This window comes from Mixophyes fleayi, chromosome 1 (assembly GCF_038048845.1).
Source record: "Mixophyes fleayi isolate aMixFle1 chromosome 1, aMixFle1.hap1, whole genome shotgun sequence".
Lineage (NCBI taxonomy): Eukaryota > Metazoa > Chordata > Amphibia > Anura > Limnodynastidae > Mixophyes > Mixophyes fleayi.
Window position 1 is genome coordinate 324308576 of NC_134402.1, and position 24518 is coordinate 324333093.

Sequence of the window (24518 nt, forward strand, 5' to 3'; positions counted from 1 at the left end):
TCGTGTCTGTCACGCGCTTCTTGTTGGTGATTGGAGGGGAGGAGTGGGCGGCATCTCTGTGGATTGGCGAAGTGAGAGGAAGCGAAATGACAGCAGCTGATTGGTCAGGTTATGGTAGGCTGTACGATGGGGTTGGTGTCGGTGTATAACACACCTTAGTGGTTATTGGTTGGAGTACATCTGTATGGATAGTCTGGCTGACTGCAGAACAAGATTGACAACGGGACTTGCTGGTAAATCATGTCACTTATCAACCTGTTAACTCTGCATGCTTTGTGACTCCCTTATGTAATGTGTAATATAGCCCAATATTCCCTTTCCTTCATACTATAAAGCATATATAGGCAATTGATGGCTGCTCAGCTGTTGTGGATTCGAACTACAAGTCTCAGCACACCATGCTAGTTGGTGGCTGATCTGGCTTGCTGGGGCTTGTAGTTTCACATCATTTGGCCAGAAACAAACTTCATAAGCTTGTCATGCATGGTCAGTATGGTTATCCCACCCAACTCACATAATTGTCTGTTGTACAATGCCACTCTGTATTTGCATTTTTGCGTGCTAAATATGCCTAGCAATTAATTTAGTCATGTCTGCAAAACGCTACCAAAATGTCATTCATGAGTGTAAATCGTTATAATGTTCATTGCTCCCAAATGCCTTCTGAATTTTGCATACTGTTTTTACACTAGAGAATCTTTCTATTTGCAGAGAAATACATAATGATGGATAGAGAATTGTTTGTGTCTGCTCCTGGGAAGGTTATTTTGCATGGTGAGCATGCTGTGGTACATGGGAAGGTATTGTATTTTCTATTTCCTATTATTATTATTTTTTAACCTTTATTTGTAGGGCGCCACATGTGGTCTGCAGCGCTGTACAGAGGGCAAACAGTAAAACAGTACATGGTATAACAGTATAATACAGTAAACAAATAACACTACAACTCCGAGTGCAGCTGCTGATAGCCTGGATGGGTAATGGGGTGCAAGGGGTATATTCAGTGCAAACTGAAACCTGCGCCCATTAGTGTGGGCGCAACTAACAGGTGTGAAGCCACTGAAAGAGAGGCAAAGACAACGTAGGAGTGAAGTCAAGGGGCAGAGCCCAAGGAGGAGGTTCACAGTGTAGCTGGTGAGCAAAAGTTATAGGTAATGGGAACAGAAGGAAAGAGGTCTCTGCTACATGGTGAAAATGGTTAAACTCTGGACTGGTAGGCTTTTATGCGCAGATGAGTTTTCAATGACCGTTTGAGGCTATGCAGGCAAGGGTGAGTCTGAACGAGGGTGATCGTTTCAGTGGTTGGAGGCAGCACAGGAAAAATATTGGATTCGGGAATGAGATGTGGTTACCAGAGGGGAGAAAAGGCAACGGTTATTTGCTGACCTGAGGGGGTGGGAGGGAATATGTATGGAGATAAGGTTGGACATGTAGGGAGCAGTGGAGTTGGAGAGGATATTGTACGTGAGGGTGAGGAGTTTCCTGTTGCACAGTGTTGAGTTACAGTTAGCATATGTAGTGGATAGTCACTGCACCAAGCGTCGCATTACAGCATCAGTCAGATATCTGTTATTGCCTTGTTGCAATCTCCTCATAAGTGACCCATCCCCATCTAATAAAAAGGTAAGTCACAACAGAACTTCTGATTTCTGTTTTTTGCAATCTAACCCAGTGGTTGTGGAAATTTAGAAGTGGCGGTATGAAAAATAATGGTAATGTAAGTGAATGGAATTTAATTGAGTTTTACAATGAAGGCAGTAAGAGAAGTGGCAGTATGGCATAGCACCGTATACACCCCCACTTCGACCACTTATCCATTCCTGTATGTGACCTTTGAATCATACCTGATGGCACAAAGATAACTCCCAGCTGTATGTTGCAAAAAGCCTTCCCCCAATAATCGGCCATTTTGCTGCGATTGGGGGAGGGCCTTATAAGTAGGCCCCACAGTCCTTTGAGTTTGCTTTCAACCTATTCAACTCTTCCGCTTCCATTTCAAGAAGATTATTTTTTTACTGTGCAAAAAAAAATAACTCCAATAATGCTTGCCTTGCATAGGTGTTTGATCCACCCCTAGTATTAATATACCTAAGATAATTGTACTGTTGCTTTTTTTTTATTTTTTATATGACTTGTTTAAATATCTTTGCACAAGGAATTATATAATTTTGGTGAACTATAGAACGTCACACCAGTGAATAGCTAATGTCCGTCTACATAATTGCTATGGTATATGTATATGGATAATATTTTCTAGTTTAGTTATCTCTTTCGGTTTAATTTCTTTGGCTAGTTGTCTTATCCTTAACACATTGATTCGTACTAAAGGAATTACTTTATGTAGTGGTATAGATTACATATGTTTTATGCTTCATTTTAGGTGGCGTTAGCAGTGGGTTTAAATTTAAGAACATTTCTTAGATTGCGGCCTTGCAAAGATAATGCAGTGTTGATAAACTTTCCAAACATTGGAACCAAGTTGAGGTGGGATATCTGTGAGCTTAAGACTCTACTGCTCACTTTCCAAGGTGAGTTACATTAAGTTACCTTTGGCACCATCATGAACACAGATTTGCATTTATATTATTATTCACAGTAGTGAATTTAGGAACGTAAATGTAGTGACACTTACTACTCTACTATGTTTCCAAACTCCCAATGTTTTCAAAGTACCCCTGCTCTGTTAACCTAGTTAGTTTCACCATATCGCTCCCATTGTCTACTGTCAATTAAATAGTATCCGCCCACCCCCCAACATATTTCATTATAAAATTATAGGTTAAAATACCATTATCGGTTGTTTGTATTCTGTTTTGTATGATATTTGTTCATCTGTAGCTATAGTTTGTTTTTTCTTTCATTTATTTTCATTCAACACTAGTTTTGCCTATTTCTTCTTGGCAAGTTGTAACATTTTTGTATGTACATTGATTTATGTGCAGAAACTATAAGGTAATGCTGTTTTCTTGCACATTCCTTCTTCTATATAGGTAATCCTGAACATGAACCTGTGGGTCCTAGCCCAGAGCAGTTAGAAATGCTAAAGAAGTTTGCAGGTGTACCTGAAGAATCCAAAGACACAGAGAATCTTGCTGTTCTCACCTTCCTATATCTCTTCCTATCTATCTGTAGTCGGTGAGTGAGATTCTTGATACTTAGAATTACTGCTAGGGTTCTCTGATGAAATACCCCTGATGTGATATATAATATCTCTCAGACCTGCACAACTTTAAATCCTTTTTCATTATTGGATGTACCCTACGTGGACACCCCTTCTAATTAGTGTGCTTGGCTATGCAACCTCCATAGTCAAATATTAGCAGTAGATTGGGTTGTACCGAAGAGCTCCATGACTTTCAACGTGGTACTGTCATAGGATGACATCTTTCCAACAAGTCATTCTGTCACATTTCTGGCCTGCTAGAACAATTTCTGCAAATATTTACAAGTAATGTAAAATCATATTTACATTTTGCATTCTAGACCAGGCCTGGCCAACCTGTGGCTCTCCAGTTGTTTTGAAACTACAACGCCCAGCATGCCCTGCCAGCTCTTAAGCTAGCTCTCTACTGGCAAAGCATGCTGGGGGCTTGTAGCTTCACAACACCTGGAGAGCCATAGGTTGGCCTGGCCTGTTCTAGACGATTGAATACTAAACTGTTTATGCTACATAGATGATGTTATCAATTTATTCTTTATTCATGAGGATGTTTAGATTAACTGCTTCATTCCATCACATTGGCCAAACTGATCTTTGTTTGCTGCTGAATTTGTACTTTAGTCTGATCTGTTGTGTTTTAATCTAGAGATCTCCCAAGTTTTGATATAGTGGTTTGGTCGCAGCTGCCTACAGGAGCTGGGTTGGGATCCAGTGCTGCATATTGTGTTTGTCTGGTTGCTGCCTTGCTAACAGTCTCTAGAAGGATTTCTCATCCAATACGGGAGGACATTGTGGCCGGAAGGTATATAGGGTTTGTTATTTTAATTATTGATGTAATTTAAGCTATATTAAGTTTTATTAAACTTATTCTTCTCCTTCCTTAGTTTTTTTTTTCTAGTGCCCTGCATAGAAGGGGGGCTCTTTTCATTATTTATTGTTGTTATTTTTTTTGTGGTTTTACATGTGGAGGGGGGTGTTCTTCAAACCCTCCATCATCCTGCTTCCATCACAGTAGTCTCTCAGCCCTATCCTCCGCCACAGACTGAAGACCTTTAGGCAATGTCTAAGTAAGAGTTAGCTCAGTTTATTGCACATTCTTTCGACTAACATTCCTGCTTACCTATCCTCATGGGTGCCTTGAGGGGAGGGCTCTAGTACCTCGAGCGTGTCTGTCTTGGAACTTGCCTGGGATAGGTTCCTAATTCAGTCTATTATGGACCTGTCAAAGACAGTAGAAGGCCTGAAGGTGCCTTGCTCCCCAGAGCACAAGCATCCCAACTGATTAAGCTCCCTTAGAATGTTTTATGTTGTGAACTTTTCTTTTAGTGAGGAATTTGATGAGGATGGGGCTTTAGGAAATTTGTTGGCAATTCTGGAACCCAATGAGCCCCTCTTATCAGGTTGAATTTTTTTCCAGTCTTGAACATTCAGGACTCATAAGATTAAGGTCAACACTGCATTTCCTTTTTAGAAATGATTTTGTCACCCAGTTGTCCATTCCCCCTCATACATTTTCCCAAATTTACAAAATGGACATTGTTGCCTCTGCAGAGGCTGCTTTTGGAAAGAAGGCCCTCACTGTTTTGATTACCCTACAGCCATGTAGAAAACAATTTTCTGGGAAGTACAAAACATCCCCCTTTTAACATATAATATATTAGAACTCCTAGAAACTTTTATCCACTGATTTAAAATACCAGTTAAATTCTAATGTCAAATATCTTTAAATATGTTTAATCTGATTGGTCTAGTATTGTAAGCCTATATAACAATAAAAAAGGAGAGAGCTAAATGATAACTGACGAGTACCATCTTTCTATTGCATTTCACTTAGTCTGGGAATTAAACTTTACCCTCGCCTCCTCATAATCATGGCTACATATGTAGAAATCCTGGTTCTGTTTTCCATGTGTACTAGGCTGCCTAACAAAATATCCAATATAGGAAAATGCATGGTCCAACTGCGTGTGCGCTTGCTGTTTCATGGTGTGTAGCATGTAAGTCTCAGACCTCCTGGAAGCACGGTGCTCCTCCCACATCCAAAAATTAATCGGCTAGTTTTTTGAACAGAAGACAAATGTGTACATCCTTTTTTTTTTATACATCTTTTTTTGTACATTCATGATTTTTGTTTTTGTTTTGTTTTGTTTAACCAAGGGAACCTGTTTTACATTATTACTGTCAGGATTGGTAGTTTCAGTGTTAAGTGTATCTAAAATCAGCTGACATATCAACCACTGTTAGATATGGAATAATTTGGATGGGTAGAGCTAGGTGCAGCCCTGTAGGCTTCCCTGTCCATATGGAAATCCCTGATAGTGTTGCAGGATTTCTCATGATCAATGAGGAAGTCACTGTTTCCTTATTGAGCTACAAGTAGCGTTCACTTTGATCCAGTGGACATATTTCTGGTCACTTCTCTGAAACTCAAGGCTGTTATTGACATTCAGTTTTCCTGTGTGGGACCACATGCTACATCATGAGTTAGCCATATTGAGTAGACTTAAATTTAAGTCCACCTAGCCCACGGTTCACCCATCTTGGATGTAATGAGTGGGATGGGGTTTAGTGCTTTAAGGTTAAGTATTTTCACTATGACATGGTTCACGGTACCACTTGGGATAACATAGGCATTTCATTGTCCCTCAATTTAGACCATGATTGTTTATTGTAAATAAAAGTGTGGGAATCTCTGGACAGGCACTCCACTACCCACTGCAGCAGGAAATAACATATTACAATATACACTAATTGTAAAGTAGAAAATCTATGGAATTAACTAAGGTATAGTCCAGCGCTGTTTGTTTTCCATATAAAGATATCATCATCATCATCACCATTTATTTATAAAGCGCCACTGATTCCGCAGCGCTGTACAGAGAACTCATTCACATCAGTCCCTGCTCCACTGGAGCTTACAGTCTAAATTCCTTAACATACACAGAGAGACAGAGAGACTCTGGTCAATTTTGATAGCACCCAATTAACCTACTAGTATGTTTTTGGACTAATAGTGTAATAAAAATGTAACAGAAAAAATATACTTAAATTTGTACTTCGTAGAACTCTTCACTTTGTGTACTCGTTGAGTTTATTGATCCAAACATATAAACAAAAGAACATAAATATAGTATAATAGTGTTAAAATATTCCACTCCTGCTATACAGAAGTCCACACTTTGTAAATTGGTCCCACAGTGAGTGATCTCCTTACATTTTCGTGAGAAAATGACGTTCCGCCACCAATATCAGACAGATAGTAGTCCCCTTATGTGCATGCACTTACAATATCAACATTGATGTTAAAGCATCAAACATAACATTTCAAGGAGTCTCCCACTGGTGTGTAATTCCCCTGTGGTATCGCACTTACAAACTTCCTTATTTGTAATAAGGAAACAAACAGCGCTGAAGTATACCTTACTTAATTCCACTATTGTTTATTGTTCACAGTATCAGAGGTCACATTTAAATTGTGTTATTTCTTTATATTTTAATAGTAATGTAGATTAGCTCTCTTTCATATAGTATTATTTTCTGTGTATATTGCATGTGCAGTGCGAATTCTAGGTAACATCTAGTGAAGTTCCATTTGTAGATGGCATCTACACAACTTGACACTGTTGTTATTTTGGTAGGTGGACACAGAGTGAGCTTGACCTCATAAATCGTTGGGCATTTCAAGGTGAAAAGGTCATCCATGGGAATCCATCCGGAGTTGACAATGCTGTAGGAACATGGGGTATGTTGTTTAGCTGATAAAAACAAGGGTTTAATTGACCTATGTGTTTGTGCTTCCTGCAACTTGCCTGTACTTAAAATTTTCGACTAGGGATCAGAAATGGTCCGTTTCAATTCAACTGGGATTTTTTACAAGCATTAGATTTAGATGCAAAGTTTGCATGAAACCAAAGCCACTTGTTTTGATTGTATAACTTTCACTAGACAGATAAAAGCTAATCGCTGATTGGTTGCTGATGTTCAGGGGACATTTCGCACTTTAATGGAATATTTGTAAATGAGCCCTAATGGTACAAGTTGATTAAAGATGTTAAAATCCATTTTAATATAACAAAGTGTCCAATAAGAGAACATGCTATCAAGTATTTAAATATATATTTCTTTTGACTTTTTCATTTGGCCAGATTAATATTTCTGATTTTGTTTGCTATTTGGGATGTTATGGAGATTATTGGGGGAGGTGGGGGGGGCAAATAGTTTGGGTTTTCTCCTGCAATGTTTTATCTACTCGCTAATACAAGTAATATGGATTTTTTTTCGACATTTTCAATAAATTAAAGTTGTTCAAAATCTGTATGTAGAAATATGAGCAAATTCGATTCTTGCACATTATCTTTAGGTGGTGCCCTGCAATATCAGGCTGGACAAATAACTCCAATGAAGAGGTACAGTTTGTATCCTTTGCTGCTTTCCTCTTTTTGTGCATATATATTGACTTATTGTCAGTAAAGGGAAAACAATTTATATTCTTTTTTCCCAGCATCTTATCTGGGGGAAACTGTAACATCTGGGTTGTGGTTAGGGTGCAGGAGCTGGGTACTTAAGGATTAACTTTTCTGCAAGCCCTTCATAAGCACAATACTTTGTGGAAGAGCTTCTTCTGGGAAGCTGTATTTGTCTCCAGTGTCTGCATGTGACCCACTGCTTTCCTCTAAAGCAGGCCTGTCCAACCTGCGGCCCTCCAGATGTTGTGAAACTACAAGTCCCAGCATGCCCTTCCAGCAATCAACTGGTTGTCTACCAGCAAGCATGCTGGGGCTTGTAGTTTCACAACACCTGGAGGGCCACAGGTTGGACAGGCCTGCTCTAAAGGATGTTCTCCTCAAGGGCTCCTGCTGCTGCTTGAAGCCTGGTGGCTAAGTCCCGCTATTATTAGCAAATCTATATTTATTCTGTAAATCCCAATTTATGTTTGTGTGTGTGTGAGAGAGAGAGATTTTTAGGCTTATTAAGGGATCTATATCAGAATATATATATTTTCTGTGCCAGATTCTGGCACATGTTCGCCTCACTGTACCCTTTCTACCACGTCTAAAAAAGGGACTAGTTCTAAGGCTAAACCTGGAGTAGGGAAGTCTTTTTTGTATTTCACCTGTTCCAGGTGCCAGAAATATTTACCTAGTATTCCAGGATCCAGGTGCGCGGTATGCGGCCTGCGAACTGGAAGACTGTGATTCGTGCACGCCTGGGAGGGAAGCATCCTACATGGCGGAACCTGCTTGGGCGAGATCTCTGACTCATTTCATTGTTGAGTGGACCAAATTAGCTGCACCTTCTGGAAAGTTCAGTAAAATTCTTCTTTGCCTCTTTCTACAATTGAGACGGTCTCTCAGGCAGTGACAGGTTCCATGGTTATGTTCCAGGATGTACCAGCCTGTGCTGAGACGCTGGAAAATCTGTTTTGGGACTGTGTTTTCTTTAGAGAAGCTTCTTGAGGCTCCTAAAGCTCAGAGACCACAAAAACATCAGTTATTTTTTCAGGTTCTCTTAGGTGAGAATTCAGATTTGGAATTTCTCTTCACAGGAAGAGTGGGTGCTTCTGGATGACTGAGACCTAGAGGATCCTGTTTGACACAGGCAAATATTTAGGAGGCCAGGGCATTGGCGAACTGGTTATTTCAGTACATTAAGCTTCAGTCAAGCTAGGGGTGGATGATTCTCAATATACTGAGTATACAGTACATACTCAATATACAGTCTTATATGTAAGAATAAAATAGTTGTTTCTTTTTCTTCGCTTATCTGAGCTTCTGGGTGAAGCATGGGCTAAACCAAATACCGTATATACTCGAGTATAAGTCGACCCGAATATAAGCCGAGGTAACTAATTTTACCACAAAAAACTGGGAAAACTTATTGACTCGAGTATAAGCCTAGAGTGGGAAATGCAGCAGCTACTGGTAAGTTTCAAAAATAAAAATAGATACCAATAAAATTACATTAATTGAGGCATCGGTAGGTTAAATGTTTTTGAATATTTATTTCAAAGAAAAACAGTAAACTAGTTCTGTAAGTGGAAAAGAGAGTCAACAAAACCAATATGGTATCAACAATAACTTTAAAAGTACAAAAACCTAAGCTCAATCAGCAACAAGCTAAAACACAAGAGTTAAAATCCTTCAAAACTGGATTCCTCCTCATCATCTGTATGTCCAAACAGAGCTTCAACTTTATCTGGTGTGAGGTTATCAGCATAGACATTGTCGTCATCACAGAGTTCGCAGTCATCACCATCACTGCTATCGTTCTCATACAAAGCGCTGTCTTCACTGCCATCCATAGCATTACTAATTGCACGTTGCACCATGTCCTCTGGAATCTCTTCCCGTGCATCACAAACCCACTTTGCTACCAATTCTATGTCGGGCTTCCTCAGATTTCCAACTTTTGTCAGTTGGGCTTGACCAGATGACATCCATTCATGCCACATCTTTCGCACACGGTCTTTGAAAGGTTTGTTTAAACACACATCTAGGGGCTGCAATACAGATGTAAGCCCACCTGGGATAACGGCCAAAGTAACTTGAGAAGACTTTGCCAATTTTTTTATGTCATCAGATGTGTGGGCTCTGAACATATCCCAAACTAGTAATGATGGTTTTTTCTTTAAGGCTGTTCCTGGACGTCCGTTCCAGATTTCTTCCAGCCATTTCTTTGTTCCGTCTTCATCCATCCAGCCTTTAATGTGTGCACGCACTGTAATTCGTGGTGGGAATTTGACCTTTTTAGGCAAGGTCTTTCTTTTAAAAATAATGACAGGCCGCAGCTTGGTTCCATTAGCCAAACATGACAGAACGACTGTGAAATGTTTTTTTTCATTTCCTGTGGTTCTGAGTAAAATAGTTTTTTCTCCCAAACTTGCCACAGTTCTGTTGCTAGGAAGATCAAAGGTCATGGGTGTTTCATCCATATTCCCAATATCTCCCAGGTCAAAGTCATGGATCCTTCTTTGTTTTATGATGAATGAATGGAAGGACATCACTTTCTGTTCAAGGTCTTTTGGCAACTTCTGTGAAATCTTTGTTCTTTGCCGCAAACATAAGTTAAACCTATTCATAAAGCGGGTACACCATCCTGCTGACGCAACAAAATTTTCAATGCCTGGTGCTTTTAATTTGTCATCTTTAGCCATTTGAAGGGCACGTAAGCGAATTCCCATACGTGTCACGCAGTAACCATTTTGACGACACTCTATAACCCATTTATGCAATTCAGTCTCTAGAGCTTCATATGAAGTCGTTAAACCACGTCAAGCTTTTTTTGCCTTTTGGAATCTTTTCCAAGTCAGCTTTCATTTTCCGCCACTCCCTCACTTGTTTTTCGTCAACACAAAATTCCCTATTTGCAATACTGTTATTGCTCTCTTCTGCTCTTGACACAACCTTAAGTTTGAAACCAGCTTCGTATGACCTGCGTTTTTGTTTTGGTCCAGGATTAGAAGTACTGGGATCCATTTCTAACAGGATAAAAAAAAAACATCTAGTATTTTATGCACTTTATTATGCTCATCTTCTTTTCTTTTTCTACTTTACTTTACTTTTATACATTCAGTTGAGACCCCAGGCTTCCACTACAATGGAAGCACATTCATTAGAAGCAGCGGCACCCAGCAGTTATGCTGCTCTAGATAACAGTGACCCCCCTGTCAGGATGTGTGCATTGCAGTTAGTAAGGGCAACTCGGCTTCTCATCAGCACCTCTCGACGCTAATTGCTCTGGCGCACGGTCCAAATCCTTGAAGACACACATACTGTGCTTCCGTTTGCTTTGTTTGTGAAAGATGGGTGATGATGCAGGGTTGAATATCTGGGCACCACAGTGGCGTAGTGGTTAGCACTTCTGCCTTACAGCACTGGGGTCATGAGTTCAATTCCCAACCATGGCCTTATATGAGTGGAGTTCTCCCCGTGTTTGCGTGGGTTTCCTCCAGGTGCTCCGGTTTCCTCCCACACTCCAAGAAGCATACTGGTAGGTCAATTGGCTGCTAACAAATTAACCCTAGTCTGTCTGTGTATGTTAGGGAATTTAGACTGTAAGCCCCAATGGGACAGGGACTGAAGTGAGTGAGTTCTCTGTACAGCGCTGCGGAATTAGTGGCGCTATATAAATAAATGGTGATGATGATGATGATGATATCTGTCAGTTTACAAAAATACCCCCCCCCCCAAACAGAATACAACAAATCTTTTCAAAGTCTGGTTTTATAGGTATTGTACAGAACAAAAAGCATCCAGCGCAGATATTGTCCAGAGATATGGATATGCAAAATCTAAATACCGTAAGTATTAAATTAAATATGCATAAAGTCATTATAGGACTAATGACATTTAATTGATAATCTATGCAAAATCCCAGCCGACGTGGTTATACAAATACATTTATTAAAAAAGCCACAATCGGATAAAATATACTGACAAGGAGTGGAATATTCCCTCCTGTGCAAAATAAGAATGATATATACAATCTATAAAAACAAATGTATTGTTCCCAGACTAGACATAAATAGGATGATTGACTGGTGTAGCAATACCAACATGTAATATATCACAAAGGATATATATGTGACTTTGTGTCTGGACGGCTATTATAGGCTGCGCACCCAATCTGAAAGTTTGCTTGCAGTCTTTAAGGAACACCGCGGACTGAGCACGGCTATCAAGAAATCATGAGTTATACATTCCCAACACTGCTCTGCATTGTTCCTTATTGTTATGTCCTATACAGTTTGGAGCCTCCGGATATACCACCATTCCCTTCAGTACTGTTTATTGAGGTCTGGATCTCCATCACTCGAGTATAAGCCGAGGAGGGCTTTTTCAGCACAAAAAATGTGCTGAAAAGCTCGGCTTATACTCGAGTATATACGGCAAGTCATTTCTTATTTCAAGCAAATTATCTGTGGTGTATCCTTTACCCGCTGTGGAAAAGGTGTGTTGAGAACAACTGCCTAAGGTAGATAGTCCATGACCCGCCTCTCTAAATCCACCACTTTTCCCATTGCTGGAACAGGTTTGCTCAAAGAATGCATGGATGAGAAATGTGAAAACATTTTAAAATCCAACTATGTGGCTCCTGATGCAGCACTCAGTCCTTCGTTGGCATCAGCATGTTTACAACGCCTTTTCAATACATTTAAATCTCTTCTCAATCCTCCTACCTCGAACCCTTAGTCTACTATCATTGCCCAGGATCTTGCTTACTACTTCAAGGACAAGATTGATAAGATCAGACTAGAAATGGTATCCTTTTCCTCGACAAGCAATCGGCTCAATTCCTTCCCACTACCCTCTAACACCCTCTCTTCATTTGATCCCACAAATGAAGAGGAAATTTCTACTCTCTTCTCATCTTCCTACTCTACCTCCTGTCCTCTTGATCCTATTCCCTCGCAAATTGGTAGATCCCTATCTCCTGTGCTCATCTCACCTCTAACTAAAATCTGTAATCTCTCACTCTCTACTGGCATCTTTCCATCACTATACAAGCACGCAGTGATTTATTCCTATTCTAAATAAACAAGATTCCGACCCAAACTCTCTCTCTCTCAAATTACCGTCCCATCTCTCAGCTGCCGTGCCCCTCCAAGCTTCTAGAGAGACTTGCCTACACTTACCTCACACGCTTCCTTTCCACAAACAACCTGTTGGATCCTCTTCAGTGTGGCTTTCGTTCTCAACACTCCACAGAGACTGCATTGACTAAGGTTGTCAATGATCTGATCACAGTTAAAACTAAAGGGGATTACTCTCTCCTAATTCTCCTGGATCTCTCGGCTGCATTTGACACCATTGACCACTCTCTTCTCATACAAATGCTGCAATCCCTAGGTCTTCAAGACACAGGGCCTGATTCATTAAGGATCTTAACTTAAGAAACTTCTTATTTAAGCCTCCTCGACAAAACCATGTTACAATGCATGTGGTGCAAATTAGTATTCTGTTTTGCACATAAGTTAAATACTGACTGTTTTTTCATGTAGCACACAAATACTTGATAGCTTATTTGTACACTGACATTAAAGTTGATATTTGTGTGCTACATAAAAAAAAAAGAGTCGGTATTTAACTTATGTGCAAAACAGAATACTAATTTGCACCCCTTGCATTGTAACATGGTTTTGTCCAGGAGACTGAAATAAGAAACTTCTTTAAGTTCCTTAATGAATCAGGCCCACTGTTCTATCCTGGTTCTCATCCTACCTTTCTAATCGCTCTTTCACTGTTAATTTATCTGGGGCCACCTCTGCTCTGCTTCCTTTATCAGTTGGAGTACCGCAAGGCTCAGTGCTAGGCCCTCTGCTGTTCTCTATCTATACCACTTCTCTTGGAAATCTAATAAGTTCCTTTTGGATTACAGTATCATCTCTCTGCGGATGATACCCAAATTTATCTATCCTCTCCTGATCTCTAGACATCTGTGTTGTCTCGTGTAACTGACTGTCTTTCTGCCATTTCATCATGGATGTCCTCTCACCAACTTAAACTTAATCTTTCTAAAACAGAGTTAATAATATTCCCACCCACCCACAAGAGCATACCTGACATTTCTATCTCTGTTGATAACATGACCATAAATCCCACCCCACAAGCTTGCTGCCTAGGTGTAATCCTTGACTCACACCTATCCTTTGTTCCCCACATTGACTCTACATACGTCTAAAAAACATTTTCAGAATTCGCACATATCTCACGCAAGATAATGCAAAAACCTTAATTCTTGCACTTATCATCTCCTGCATTAACAATTGCAAATCCCTCCTTACTGGTCTTCCCCAAAACAGACTCAAACCCCTACAATCTATTTTGCACACTGCGGCAAGATTGATTTTCCTTGCAAACAGGGCCGGATTAACCCGAGGTCTAACTGGGCTATAGCCCAGGGGCCTCGGGCATCCAGGGGGCCCTTCAAACTCCTCAGCAGCATTATTGATCGGTCGGGGGCAGGGGCGCCCCCGGCCCGATCGATGCTGCTGAGTACTGTCAGTGCAGTCCTCCGTCCCGGCGCGCTGTAGGTCTGCTTACTGAGGATATCTCGCGAGAGTTCATGAACTCTCGCGAGATCTCCTCAGTAAGGAGCTTACAGCGCGCCGGGACGGAGGACTGCACTGACAGGTAAGTGCTTGGGGGGGTCCTCGCGGGGGGTGGGGGGCGGCGGACGGCGGACGGCTCACATTGGGGGCCTCGCGGGGAATGGAGGGCCCCTTAGCCCAGGGGCCTCCATTCCCTTAATCCGGCCCTGCTTGCAAATCGTTATTTCTCTGTTGAATCACTCTGTATGTCTCTACACTGGTTGCCTGTTTTCTACCGAATCCAATATAAAATACTTTTACTAACCTACAAGGCCATCAACAAACTGCACCAACATACATCTCCTCTCTTGTCTCAAAATATCTCCCAACTCGGCAACTCCTTTCTGCACAAGATCTGTGTCTCTCATCCACCCTCATAACATCCCTCCCCCCATTCTCGACTACAGGACTTTTTTCGGGCTGCACCCATTCCATGGAATTCTCTCCCTCGCAAAATAAGACTCTCCTCTGGTCTATAATCTTTCAAGCGTTGTCTGAAAACCCACCTCTTCAGACAAACTTATAATATTCCTCAACCACCCTCTTAACCTCACTACAATACCCTATTACCACCCGTTATACAATTTCACACAAGACAACTACCCCCTGGCCAACATTGTTGTGTGACAGGATCATTTAGCTTATGAGTCACTTTCACCTTTCCAGCCTGGCTGGGCCGAAATGCAAAATGTAGACTTAGCCTTAGCCTCATGTGTCAAACTCCCATTGTCCCATAGATTGTAAGCTTGCGAGCAGGGCCTTCTCACCTCTTTGTCTGTTTTACCCAGTTTGTTTATTAGTTTACTAGGTTTGTCCCCAATTGTAAAGCGCTACGGAATACGTTGGCGCTATATAAATAAATGATGATGATGATGAAGACCATGGAAAAATGGTCTGATCAGCTCTTGGAAGGATTGAAGTATGACTGTTGTACGTCAGAATTGTTGATCTTGGCGGAGCATGTCAGAGATGCGTCTGCATACCTCAGTGACGCAGCTCTGGATGCAGCTTTTACCAATTCTAGGATCTCTGCCTAGACGGTAGTTGCCAGGCGAGCACATTAGCTCTGGTCTTGTGATGCGGATACCAAGTCCAAGAAATCTTTGGAAGTATTTCCATGCAATGGTTCAGTTCTTTTTGAAGTTCGACAAAATGATCTGTCAGGCTGCTGGAGGAAAGAACCATTTTCTCCTGGTCAACCTGTCCAAAGGCTAAGGGGCCGTGGTTCCTTTTGTGCCTCCTTTCTCCCAAAGTCCTTCTTCCAGGGGTCACCCTCTTCCATCACAGGTTTCAGCAGAGTGGTAGACAGACCACATAACCGGTCCCCCAAACCCCCCTCCCAACCACTTCCCCCAGATTAGGCAGCTGTGGGAGCCTATCTTTTGTTATTCCAGGAAATGTGGAGAACCTTCTTTTCAAACCCGTGTGTTACAGGTATCATAGAGAGGGGTTACATCCTAAACCTGCAGGGGCCTCTGCCAAAGACATTTTTTTCCCCCACTGTTTTTCCAAAGGAAAATGCAAGGCAGCTGGCTCTCAGGAAAGCTATCCTCTTTCTTCTTTCGTCAAGTGTAATTACCTCTGTCCCAGAACAGGAGAAGACTATTTTTTTTTAAAAAAAAAAATACTCTTAAGGTTTTATTCTAAGCTCTTCCTAGTGCAAAAAAACAGAGAAATCGTTTTGGCTCATTATAGCTCCAATCCTTGAACACAAAGATTCAAGTGGACAGGTTCAAGATGAAGTCTCTCAGATCTGTCATCCATGGCATGGAGGCCAATGAATTCTTTGGGTCTATGTTCCAATCTGGGAAGGACACCACAGCCTACTCAGATTTGCTGTTTGGGGCATTTTCATTTTAGGGCTTTTTCGTTTGGTCTGGCTTCTGTACCATGAGTTTTCACAAAGGTCATGGCAGTGATGACAGCCCTGTTGAGATTTCAGGACATTACCATTGTGCCCTATCTAGATGATCTGCTTCTTGAGTCAGTCCGCTCACTTGCTGCAGATTCACTTGCACAGGACGGCTCATGTTATAAACTCACACGGGTGGATTTTGAAATGGTGTTTCTGAGTCTAATCTTCAACACCATGGACTCTTCTGTCCGGAACACAAGATCTGCACTCTCTGTATATTGGTTCTCGCGCTCAAATGTTTTTCAATTCTGCTATGTATGAACTTGATGGATAAGATGTCTCCATGTTTGACGCTGTGTAGTGCGCCAGGTTCCACTTTAAGATGTTTCAACTGAATATCTTGACAAGGGTGTTGAGGCCCAGCTTTTGGTTTGGACTCATAGCTCATATCACTGTGTCCGGAGATGTGCCGGTCTCTCAGTGGTGGTTGAGAGCGGACAACTCGATCAAGGGCATTCCATTTACCATTTGCCACTGGACCATTGTTTCAATGGACGCCAGTCTTCCGGGATGGGGGAGGGGGGGTGGCGATAACATTACATCTTTGCTTGCCGGGTCTTTGGTCTAGAGACAAGTTCAAACTTCCCATCAGTGTTCTGGTGCTCAGAACAGTGATGAACACTCTGATGGGAGCCCAATCGGACCTGCAGGGCAAGCCCATGCAGATACAGTCGGACAACACCATGGAGGTGGCATACATAAGTCTTTTTGACTCCTGTCATGGGCAGAACGCTTTCTGCCAGCAATCTCAGAATCTCAGCTGTGTACATTACAGAAGTGGAGATTTGGCAGACAGATTTCCTGAGCAGAAACTCTATTCTTTCGCAGAGATGGGGTTAGCCAGAGATGGGGTTAGCCAGAGGTGGACATAATGGCTTCCCAGCACAATAACAAGGTGCTCACATTCTGCTCCAGGACCAGAGACCATTAGCAGCATTAGTGGATGCCATGAACTTCAGGTTGGTTTAGCCCAAGAAGGCAAAGAGGAAAGGAGATCCAGCTTCAGATTTGCCACAAATAGACTCTTATGCCGATGTTCTAAGGATGACGGCAGAACCAGTATGGCGATTCCTATGCAGCAAGATGTTCTGTCACAGGGTCTGTTCCTCAACCAGGATCTTCATTATCTGACTTTGACTGTATGCCTTTTGAAGCCAGGAATTTGAGAGCCAAAGATTTGCCCAAGGGAGTTATTCAGACTAAAAGTCAGAGAGCCAGTGTCTGCACACAATTATCATAGGATTTGGAAGACTTATATGGTTTGGCGCGATCGCAAATGGTTCATCGCTTCTTCCTTTAGACTTGCACATCTTATTTCTTTTCTCCAGGATGGACTTAATGGTGGACTGAAGCTTAGTTCATTTAAGGTTCATGTCTCTGCCTTGTTGTGTTTGCAGAGGACGTTGACTCTGATCCCGGAGGTTCAGACCTTCTTACAGGGGGTTTTACATATCCAGTCTCCCTATACCACCCCTACGGCACCATGGGATCTTAATGTGGTTCTTTCAACTCTTTCAGGTTCCTCTGTTTAAACATTTGGAGACTATTGACTTAAAGTACTTGACTTTCAAAATTACTTTCCTTCTAGCTATTATTTCGGGTTTCCAAATTGGGGGGCCTTGTCTTGCAGGTCACTCTCCTTGATTTTTCATGACATCAGGTCAGTCTTGAGTACATCTCTGTTGTTCCAACCTAAGGTGGTGTCACATTTCCACCTTTAATCTGGAGTTTGTCATTCCCTCCTTGCGGGGATCTGATTCTTCAGCTGACCAAGATCAGCTTGTTCTCTTGGATGTGATCAGAGCTCTTGGGATGTACCTGAACAGGACCTCGGGAGTTTGAAAGACTGACCCCCTTCTAGTTCTCTACGATGCACAAAAGTGAGTTTATCCAGCAACTAAGGAAACTATGGCCTAGATTTACTAAGCTGCGGGTTTGAAAAAGTGGGGATGTTCCCTATAGCAACCAATCAGATTCTAGCTTTCATTTATTTAGTACCTTCTACAAAATGATAGCTAGAATCTGATTGGTTGCTATAGGCAACATCCCCACTTTTTCAAACCCGCAGCTTAGTAAATCTAGCCCTATAGCCAGATAGTTCATGTCCAATATTCAGTTGGTTCTAGAAAGTTTTTCGGTTTCCTCAACTAGATCCATGAGTGTGCTTCTTGAGCGGCGCATCACAGGGCTTTGGCCGGACAGCCACCTGGTCTTCAGTCCAAATTTTACCGTTTTCATGTTTTTGCATCCTGAGATGCTAGCTTTGAATGGCGAGTTTTGCATTCAGCTACATCAGAGCATAACCTCCCTTAGGGGCAGCTTTGGAACATCCCCAATGTTGCAGTGTTCCTTAGATAGGATGCTGGAGAAAATAGGATTTTTGTACTTACGGTTAAATCCATTTCTTCAAATTCGTTTGGAGGACCCTGCGATCCCACCCTTCAGTGCTCATTTGTTTTATTATGATTTTGTTGTTGTTTTGACCGTGTGTTTGTTTAGTTTGCATGTATTAACCTTTGGGACTTTGCACATTGTAAACTGAGGAACACTGGAGTTGGGAGAGGGGAGGAGTGTCGGCTTCCAAAAAGTTACTCTTAAGTGCCCAGTACCTCGCGACATCTCCATTGTAGCCAAGATTGCTTTAGAGAAATAGATTTAATGCTAAATATAAGACTCCTCTTCTACCTAATTGACTGATTATAATCCCCACACTTACAGATATTAATCAGTTATAGCTTTGTATCTCGGATGCAAGATATGTCAGATAAAAATGTTATGGTATTATTGGGACAATCAAAATCAATTACTTTGTCCAAAATGTATTCCAGACACTCCCTGGTAGCACAATATTTTCATTTTTTGTTTTTACAGCTGGTTACTGAAATGTTAGATTGGATTTCGGTGTAATATGTTGTGGCCTCTTTCCAGGGTACCGATGCTGCATATTTTACTCACCAACACACGAGTACCACGCAGTACAAAGATCCTTGTGGCGGGAGTGAAAGATAAGCTGCTGAAGGTTCTCTGTCTTCCCTTGACATTAAACATCTGTGTTTTAATATGTTCTTATGATTTTATTTGTGGTTGTGCCCACTGCCCATTAACATTATTAAATACATAAAAGATGTTACACTACATTCAGAAAGCTTTAGCTTGCTTACAGCATTTTTTTTACTGTAAATAATGTGTGTACTTATTTTATTAGATCAACAAGTTCAGAAATATCCATCCAATAAAAGAGACTAATATAAGGGCATATATATATTTATAAGGTACATGATTGTAGACCTTAAAGGACTACTAAACCTCAAATAAGTGACTTTATACAAAATACCTACTAATAACAAATGTAAACAAAAAAATATGTAAACATATATAAAACACACACATATATAGAAAACTTCCCATGCTTTGACTGATCTTGAGATGGTTGACTTTTGCATTGCTATGCAAGTGAGTGCAAGTAGTTTTTCGCAGCAGTGTCCTTCAGTGTAATTACGAATAGGAAGTTCACTGTGTCCTGTGTCTAGGAAAGGTATTTCTTTCACAATAACATCTTTATCTCAAATATCTTCAGTTTTATTAAGTTCCTGAAACTTATATATATGCGCCTATGCAGACTTGCACAGTTTTGACAGATTACCCAGCCTGCAACTGGAGAGGCGGGATGGGTTAGGAAAGGAGTGCTCTAACTTAGGGCGGGCACAGTAAAGGCACGCTTGTGCAGACCTGCAGAAACAAGCCTGTCAGGGGATGTATCTTTTGCACCAATACAGGGCGGTAGCAAAGGCTCATGAAGACTTGTCATAAACCAGGCACATATATGCGCCGGTGGACACATTTCAAGATGTGTACAGCTTTGCATACAGGCGGACATACGCTATTTTTCCAGGCTCTTTTTTTTTTTTTTTCACCCATTTTGCCAGCAACTCTGCATCAGCCCTTTAGTATTCTTTTAAAAAAGAGTTTATCTCCTGTTTCAGGCTTTAAAGCTCAGTCCTCAGTTGCCTGATTTATAGTTGTCATTGCCTACACCAAAGATAAATTGGATCTAATCTACATTATTTAGAAAATTACTGTGATTATCGGTCAGTTAATAGCTGCTTCTGCCTAAGCAAAAGAAGCTCTCCGGTGGTAATGAGGTAGTGATACAGTATTAATTAAATAACCGGTTAATACCAATACCCAAAATAAAAAATAATCAATTTTTTTGATAAACCTACACAGGTTTTTATATTATCGGTTAGTTGTCCCATTTATTTAATTTATTGCACACCTGAACATTACTGTCGTTATCAGTAGACTTTTATCGGCACTATGCAGATATTATTGCTATACAGTGGACTGCGCATTTTGTTAGCATGTGCACATCTGGAGCCGAGAGCAGAATGTATATGAAAAATGATATGACATTAAGGGGTTGATAAATAAAGCAATTATCTACACAATTCTCACCATCATATTTTATACCGTCCTGACATTATTAATTTTAACTCCCAGTATCCAGATATCATGGAGCCCGTCCTCTCATCCATACATGCTGTTTCCCAAGAGTGCCAGCGAGTTCTCCAAGATTCAACTGATGGATTGTCTAAGGATCATTACTCTGTGTTAGAGGTAATATATCTGAGAACTGTTATCATTTTCAGTTTAACTACATCATCCACTAGTATTTGGGCAACTTGATCTGTAATACTCAGATATAGCTGTACTGTATTTACAGCTATTATTTCATTTTAGAAAAATAATACCTTTCAACAACATATTCCTAAACCTCCATAGTGGGTAGTATTGTATATACAAGAGAGTGAAAGTGAAGCTGCATATTACTGCTGTTCTGTCCTAGATTTGGGTGTCTTTAGTACAGAACACTTTATTACATATGAAAATGAAGACACATGCAGGGTAGAGTTGTGTAAAATATGTTTTTTACCCTTTACAGTAGATTAGATTTGATCCATTTTTGGATCTTTAATGATATAATGTGATTCTGTGTTTTTACCACTGCTTACACGAGAGACACTTTTCCAGGAATTAATTGACATCAATCAACATCATCTAAATGTGATAGGTGTTGGGCATCCATCACTGGACAGACTATGTCAGGTGACTGCATCACATGGTCTACACAGTAAACTGACTGGTGCTGGAGGAGGAGGCTGTGCAATAACTTTGCTCCGGCCTGGTAAGTATTGCAATCATTTATCACTTTATACTAGGCTGTGTCAGTGTGTGAGGAGCCTGAAATTGAGTCATCTGTGGACTTTATTTGATTTGATGGCTCTAGTGAAAGATAAAGAAGTGCATTCCCCGTTATTACAAAGTACAGTGCTGCCTTTTCACTGCCATAATGATATATGTTTGCTGATGGGTATGAATTCAGACCTATGTGGTAGTCAAAAGCTGTTTTTCAAGTCTATACTTCAGCAATGGTAAATAAACAGGAATTTGGGCTTTGTGTCTGTGTTGTATAAGGTGAATTAGAGAATCTGCAGTAAGGTACAGCATTGTGTATTCTTGTCACTATTCTGTTCTCTACATGCAGCTCAACTGGTAAGTAGATATATGCTAGTAAATCAAGTGCCTATTATGGGTTCTTTTCAGTTTGTGTGAAGTCAATTCCAGAGATCGCTGGTAGGTGGCAGTATTTCCCAGCAATGAAAAGCAAAAGGGAAAAAATCTCAGTTAAGTTGGTGTCACACCTGCATTGTCTATGCAGCGTATTTCAGCACTTTACAAATGCCAATGAAAATCTAGTATCTGCTCCATGAAACACAGGAGGGGGTTTTTGTTAAGGAATTTTAAAGTTTATGTAATTGTTTTTCTAAGTTGATTTCTGAAGCTTGGTCAATGTATTTTGCCTTGTGTGCCCTCCATAGCCTCATGTCTCATGTATCATATCTCATTGGTTATATAATATATCCACCCTGTGCTATATCTTCTCCTCTGATATTCTGCTTATGGGCACAGCAAGACTCCTCACCTGCACTTCATAGGTTTTCTATGTCTCAGAGAAACAAAAACTAAAAGAGAAGGACCGTTCTCAAATATGGTAAAGAACCTGAGCATTAAAGCAGTTCATATACTGTTTGTGCTAGGAAAAGCATTTTGCAGTGCTAGCAATGTATTTAATTTCTTTGATCGGATTCTTAACTCTAGGTAAAAACCCTTCATGCAACTTTCTTGAGCTGAAAACATTTGAAAGACACTAGTGAGACAGCACTGAGTGTGTTTTTGGAGTGTGGGAGGAAACCGGAGCAGATAAGGCCTTGGTCGGGAATCGAACTCATGACCCCAGTGTTGTGAGGCAGAAGTGCTAACCACTTAGCCACCGTGCTGCCAATGGGATTAATATTACAACAGGCACCTGCTGATATATGCTGCAGTTTGTTGACATATAAAATGCAGTTGTGACAACAGCTTTACTTATCACAAACACTGAGCCAGCTATTACCCCAAACTCAAGTGTCATCAATGTAAAATCCATACTGTATCAATTAAGAGCTATATGTGGTACATTATAAAAGTTTATAAATAACACACTGTCTTCCTTCCTAACTACACTCTCTTCTGTCAGATGTAGATCCCAGTGTGGTGGAAGCAGCCAAACAACAGCTCTCAGACTGTGGATATCAGTGCTGGGAGACCAGCATTGGAGCCCAAGGTGTTTCTTTGCATTCGCCTTCATCACTGCCAGAAGATGTTACAAGAGCGTTTAACGCAGTATAACCTAATATACAGCAATGGTGCAATGCATTGTGGAGCATCATCATAGACTTTATGCCAAGGAAATTCCACTAGGGTATTTTGTTTTGAAATGAACCATTCTGAATGTTTCATGCTAATGCTATGCAAATCTTTGTAACTGCCCCAGCTAAAGCTACAAGTTGTGGTACATTTAAGATTAAGGGTGGTGTCACATGGCCGCTTGTCACTCAGGTTTAAAGCGCAAAATCGAATTGCTCCGAGTTGATGCTTAATTTCTATAAGTTAAATGGCAAGGATGTCACTTGAACGCATTAATGGAAATCTCTCCCAAGAGTTATGGACAAGTGTCCAAAGTGCTCACTACAAACACTCTGCAAGTGAAATATAGCCTATTCCAGCAGAGCCTGTCACACAAACCATTTGAAGCTGTATTGTAAGGTGCGAGACTAGAGAAGCACTACACTTAACCATCTGCAATATAATAATTAGACTTGAGTGCTCCTGAAGATGTAGAAGTCCCCTGTGACACTATCCTTAAGGTGGTAACATTACAAAACAAAAGGAAATACTTTGTAAATTATGACCTTGAGATCTCATCGAGGGGGAAACTTGTAAATGATCATTTGTTTTTCCAAATCACTGGAAGTTTTTCCAAAGTTTAGGCTGTTTGGCTCCATTCAAGGTGGTGCAGATATTGTGTTTGCAGTTTTATATGCTGATGGTTTCATCTTTATTCTGGTCATCTAGAGCTGTATAGGGTTTGTATTGCTGTTTTGGCAGATAGTATTGCAGGTTAGCAGAGGTTTAGTACCATTAATAAAGTACGATAGACACACTTGATAGGTGCTTCTAGTTTACACACTTTTATTACAGTATTTTATAACATTGCTCTGTATGATTGTGGAAACTGCTTACACTACATTTGTACATCCAGTTGTATTAGCAGAGATGAGCTGCCACTGTTGCTGTTATCTTCGTTTAAAATCTTTTAATTTTAAGATACTTTCTCTTTTATTATAAAATTGTACACTGGACCTAAAAGACAGTTTTACAGATTCTGAAATTGATGTTCAATTGAAGCTAAACAAAAATATTTTATATTGTATTATGATGGACTGTTTTGTCTGTCTCCTTTTGTGATCTTTTTATGATATCAGAAGTGTATGTGCCATGGGTAAGAATATCTTTCAACGCTGCTTAGACGAGTATTCACACCACCTGTGTATTATAAGAAAATAAAGCGTGTGTTGTAATATTACATGTGTGTTCATAATTCAAAAACGGTTGCAATTTATCAGATGTAAGCCACCATTTCTGTACAGTTCAGATTAATATGTTCAATAATTCTGTTGGTGAAACGTAATTTATTATGTATATATTTATAGCTTATTTGTGAGAAGAAATATTTGCCAGAATGTAATAAAAGAAAGAATGGTTGATAGTTTTTCTTGCACTGTTACACATCATTTTAGTAGTTTTCAGTGTTAATATTAATATAAATAAAACATAATATTTGTGGCATTCCAGTTTCAAAATCTATTCCAGTTCGTAGGAAACGTGTTTAACAGTTTGTACCATATTAATCTTTTAGCATTGTGGAAAAACATCTTTGTCCAAATTCATGCAGACAAATGAGTAGATCAAGG

General features: G+C 40.5%; 1 protein-coding gene across 2 annotated transcripts; it reads left to right on the forward strand.

The window, feature by feature from the left end:
* The first annotated feature begins 77 nt into the window (after nucleotides 1-77).
* MVK (mevalonate kinase) lies at nucleotides 78-23820 on the forward strand. Of its 2 annotated transcripts, none has more exons than XM_075214310.1 (11): nucleotides 78-233; nucleotides 712-800; nucleotides 2381-2528; nucleotides 2991-3135; nucleotides 3807-3962; nucleotides 6799-6902; nucleotides 7521-7566; nucleotides 19093-19183; nucleotides 20665-20781; nucleotides 21196-21349; nucleotides 22742-23820. In XM_075214310.1, the coding sequence occupies exons 1-11, from the start codon at nucleotides 185-187 to the stop codon at nucleotides 22891-22893; spliced, it is 1251 nt and encodes a 416-aa protein (XP_075070411.1). In that variant the 5' UTR covers nucleotides 78-184; the 3' UTR covers nucleotides 22894-23820. The 2 variants fall into 2 exon arrangements, with proteins under 2 accessions (XP_075070411.1, XP_075070421.1); XM_075214320.1 differs by having other exon boundaries at nucleotides 213-233; nucleotides 712-774.
* The last annotated feature ends 698 nt before the right edge of the window (nucleotides 23821-24518 follow it).

Bases quoted from the DNA above. Each gene is read 5' to 3' on its own strand.
- MVK (XM_075214310.1), top strand. From the start codon at position 185: ATGGATAGTCTGGCTGACTGCAGAACAAGATTGACAACGGGACTTGCT. The intron at 2,529-2,990 runs GTGAGTTACATT...TCTTCTATATAG, and splicing joins TCTACTGCTCACTTTCCAAG to GTAATCCTGAACATGAACCT. The intron at 7,567-19,092 runs GTACAGTTTGTA...GCCTCTTTCCAG, and splicing joins CAAATAACTCCAATGAAGAG to GGTACCGATGCTGCATATTT.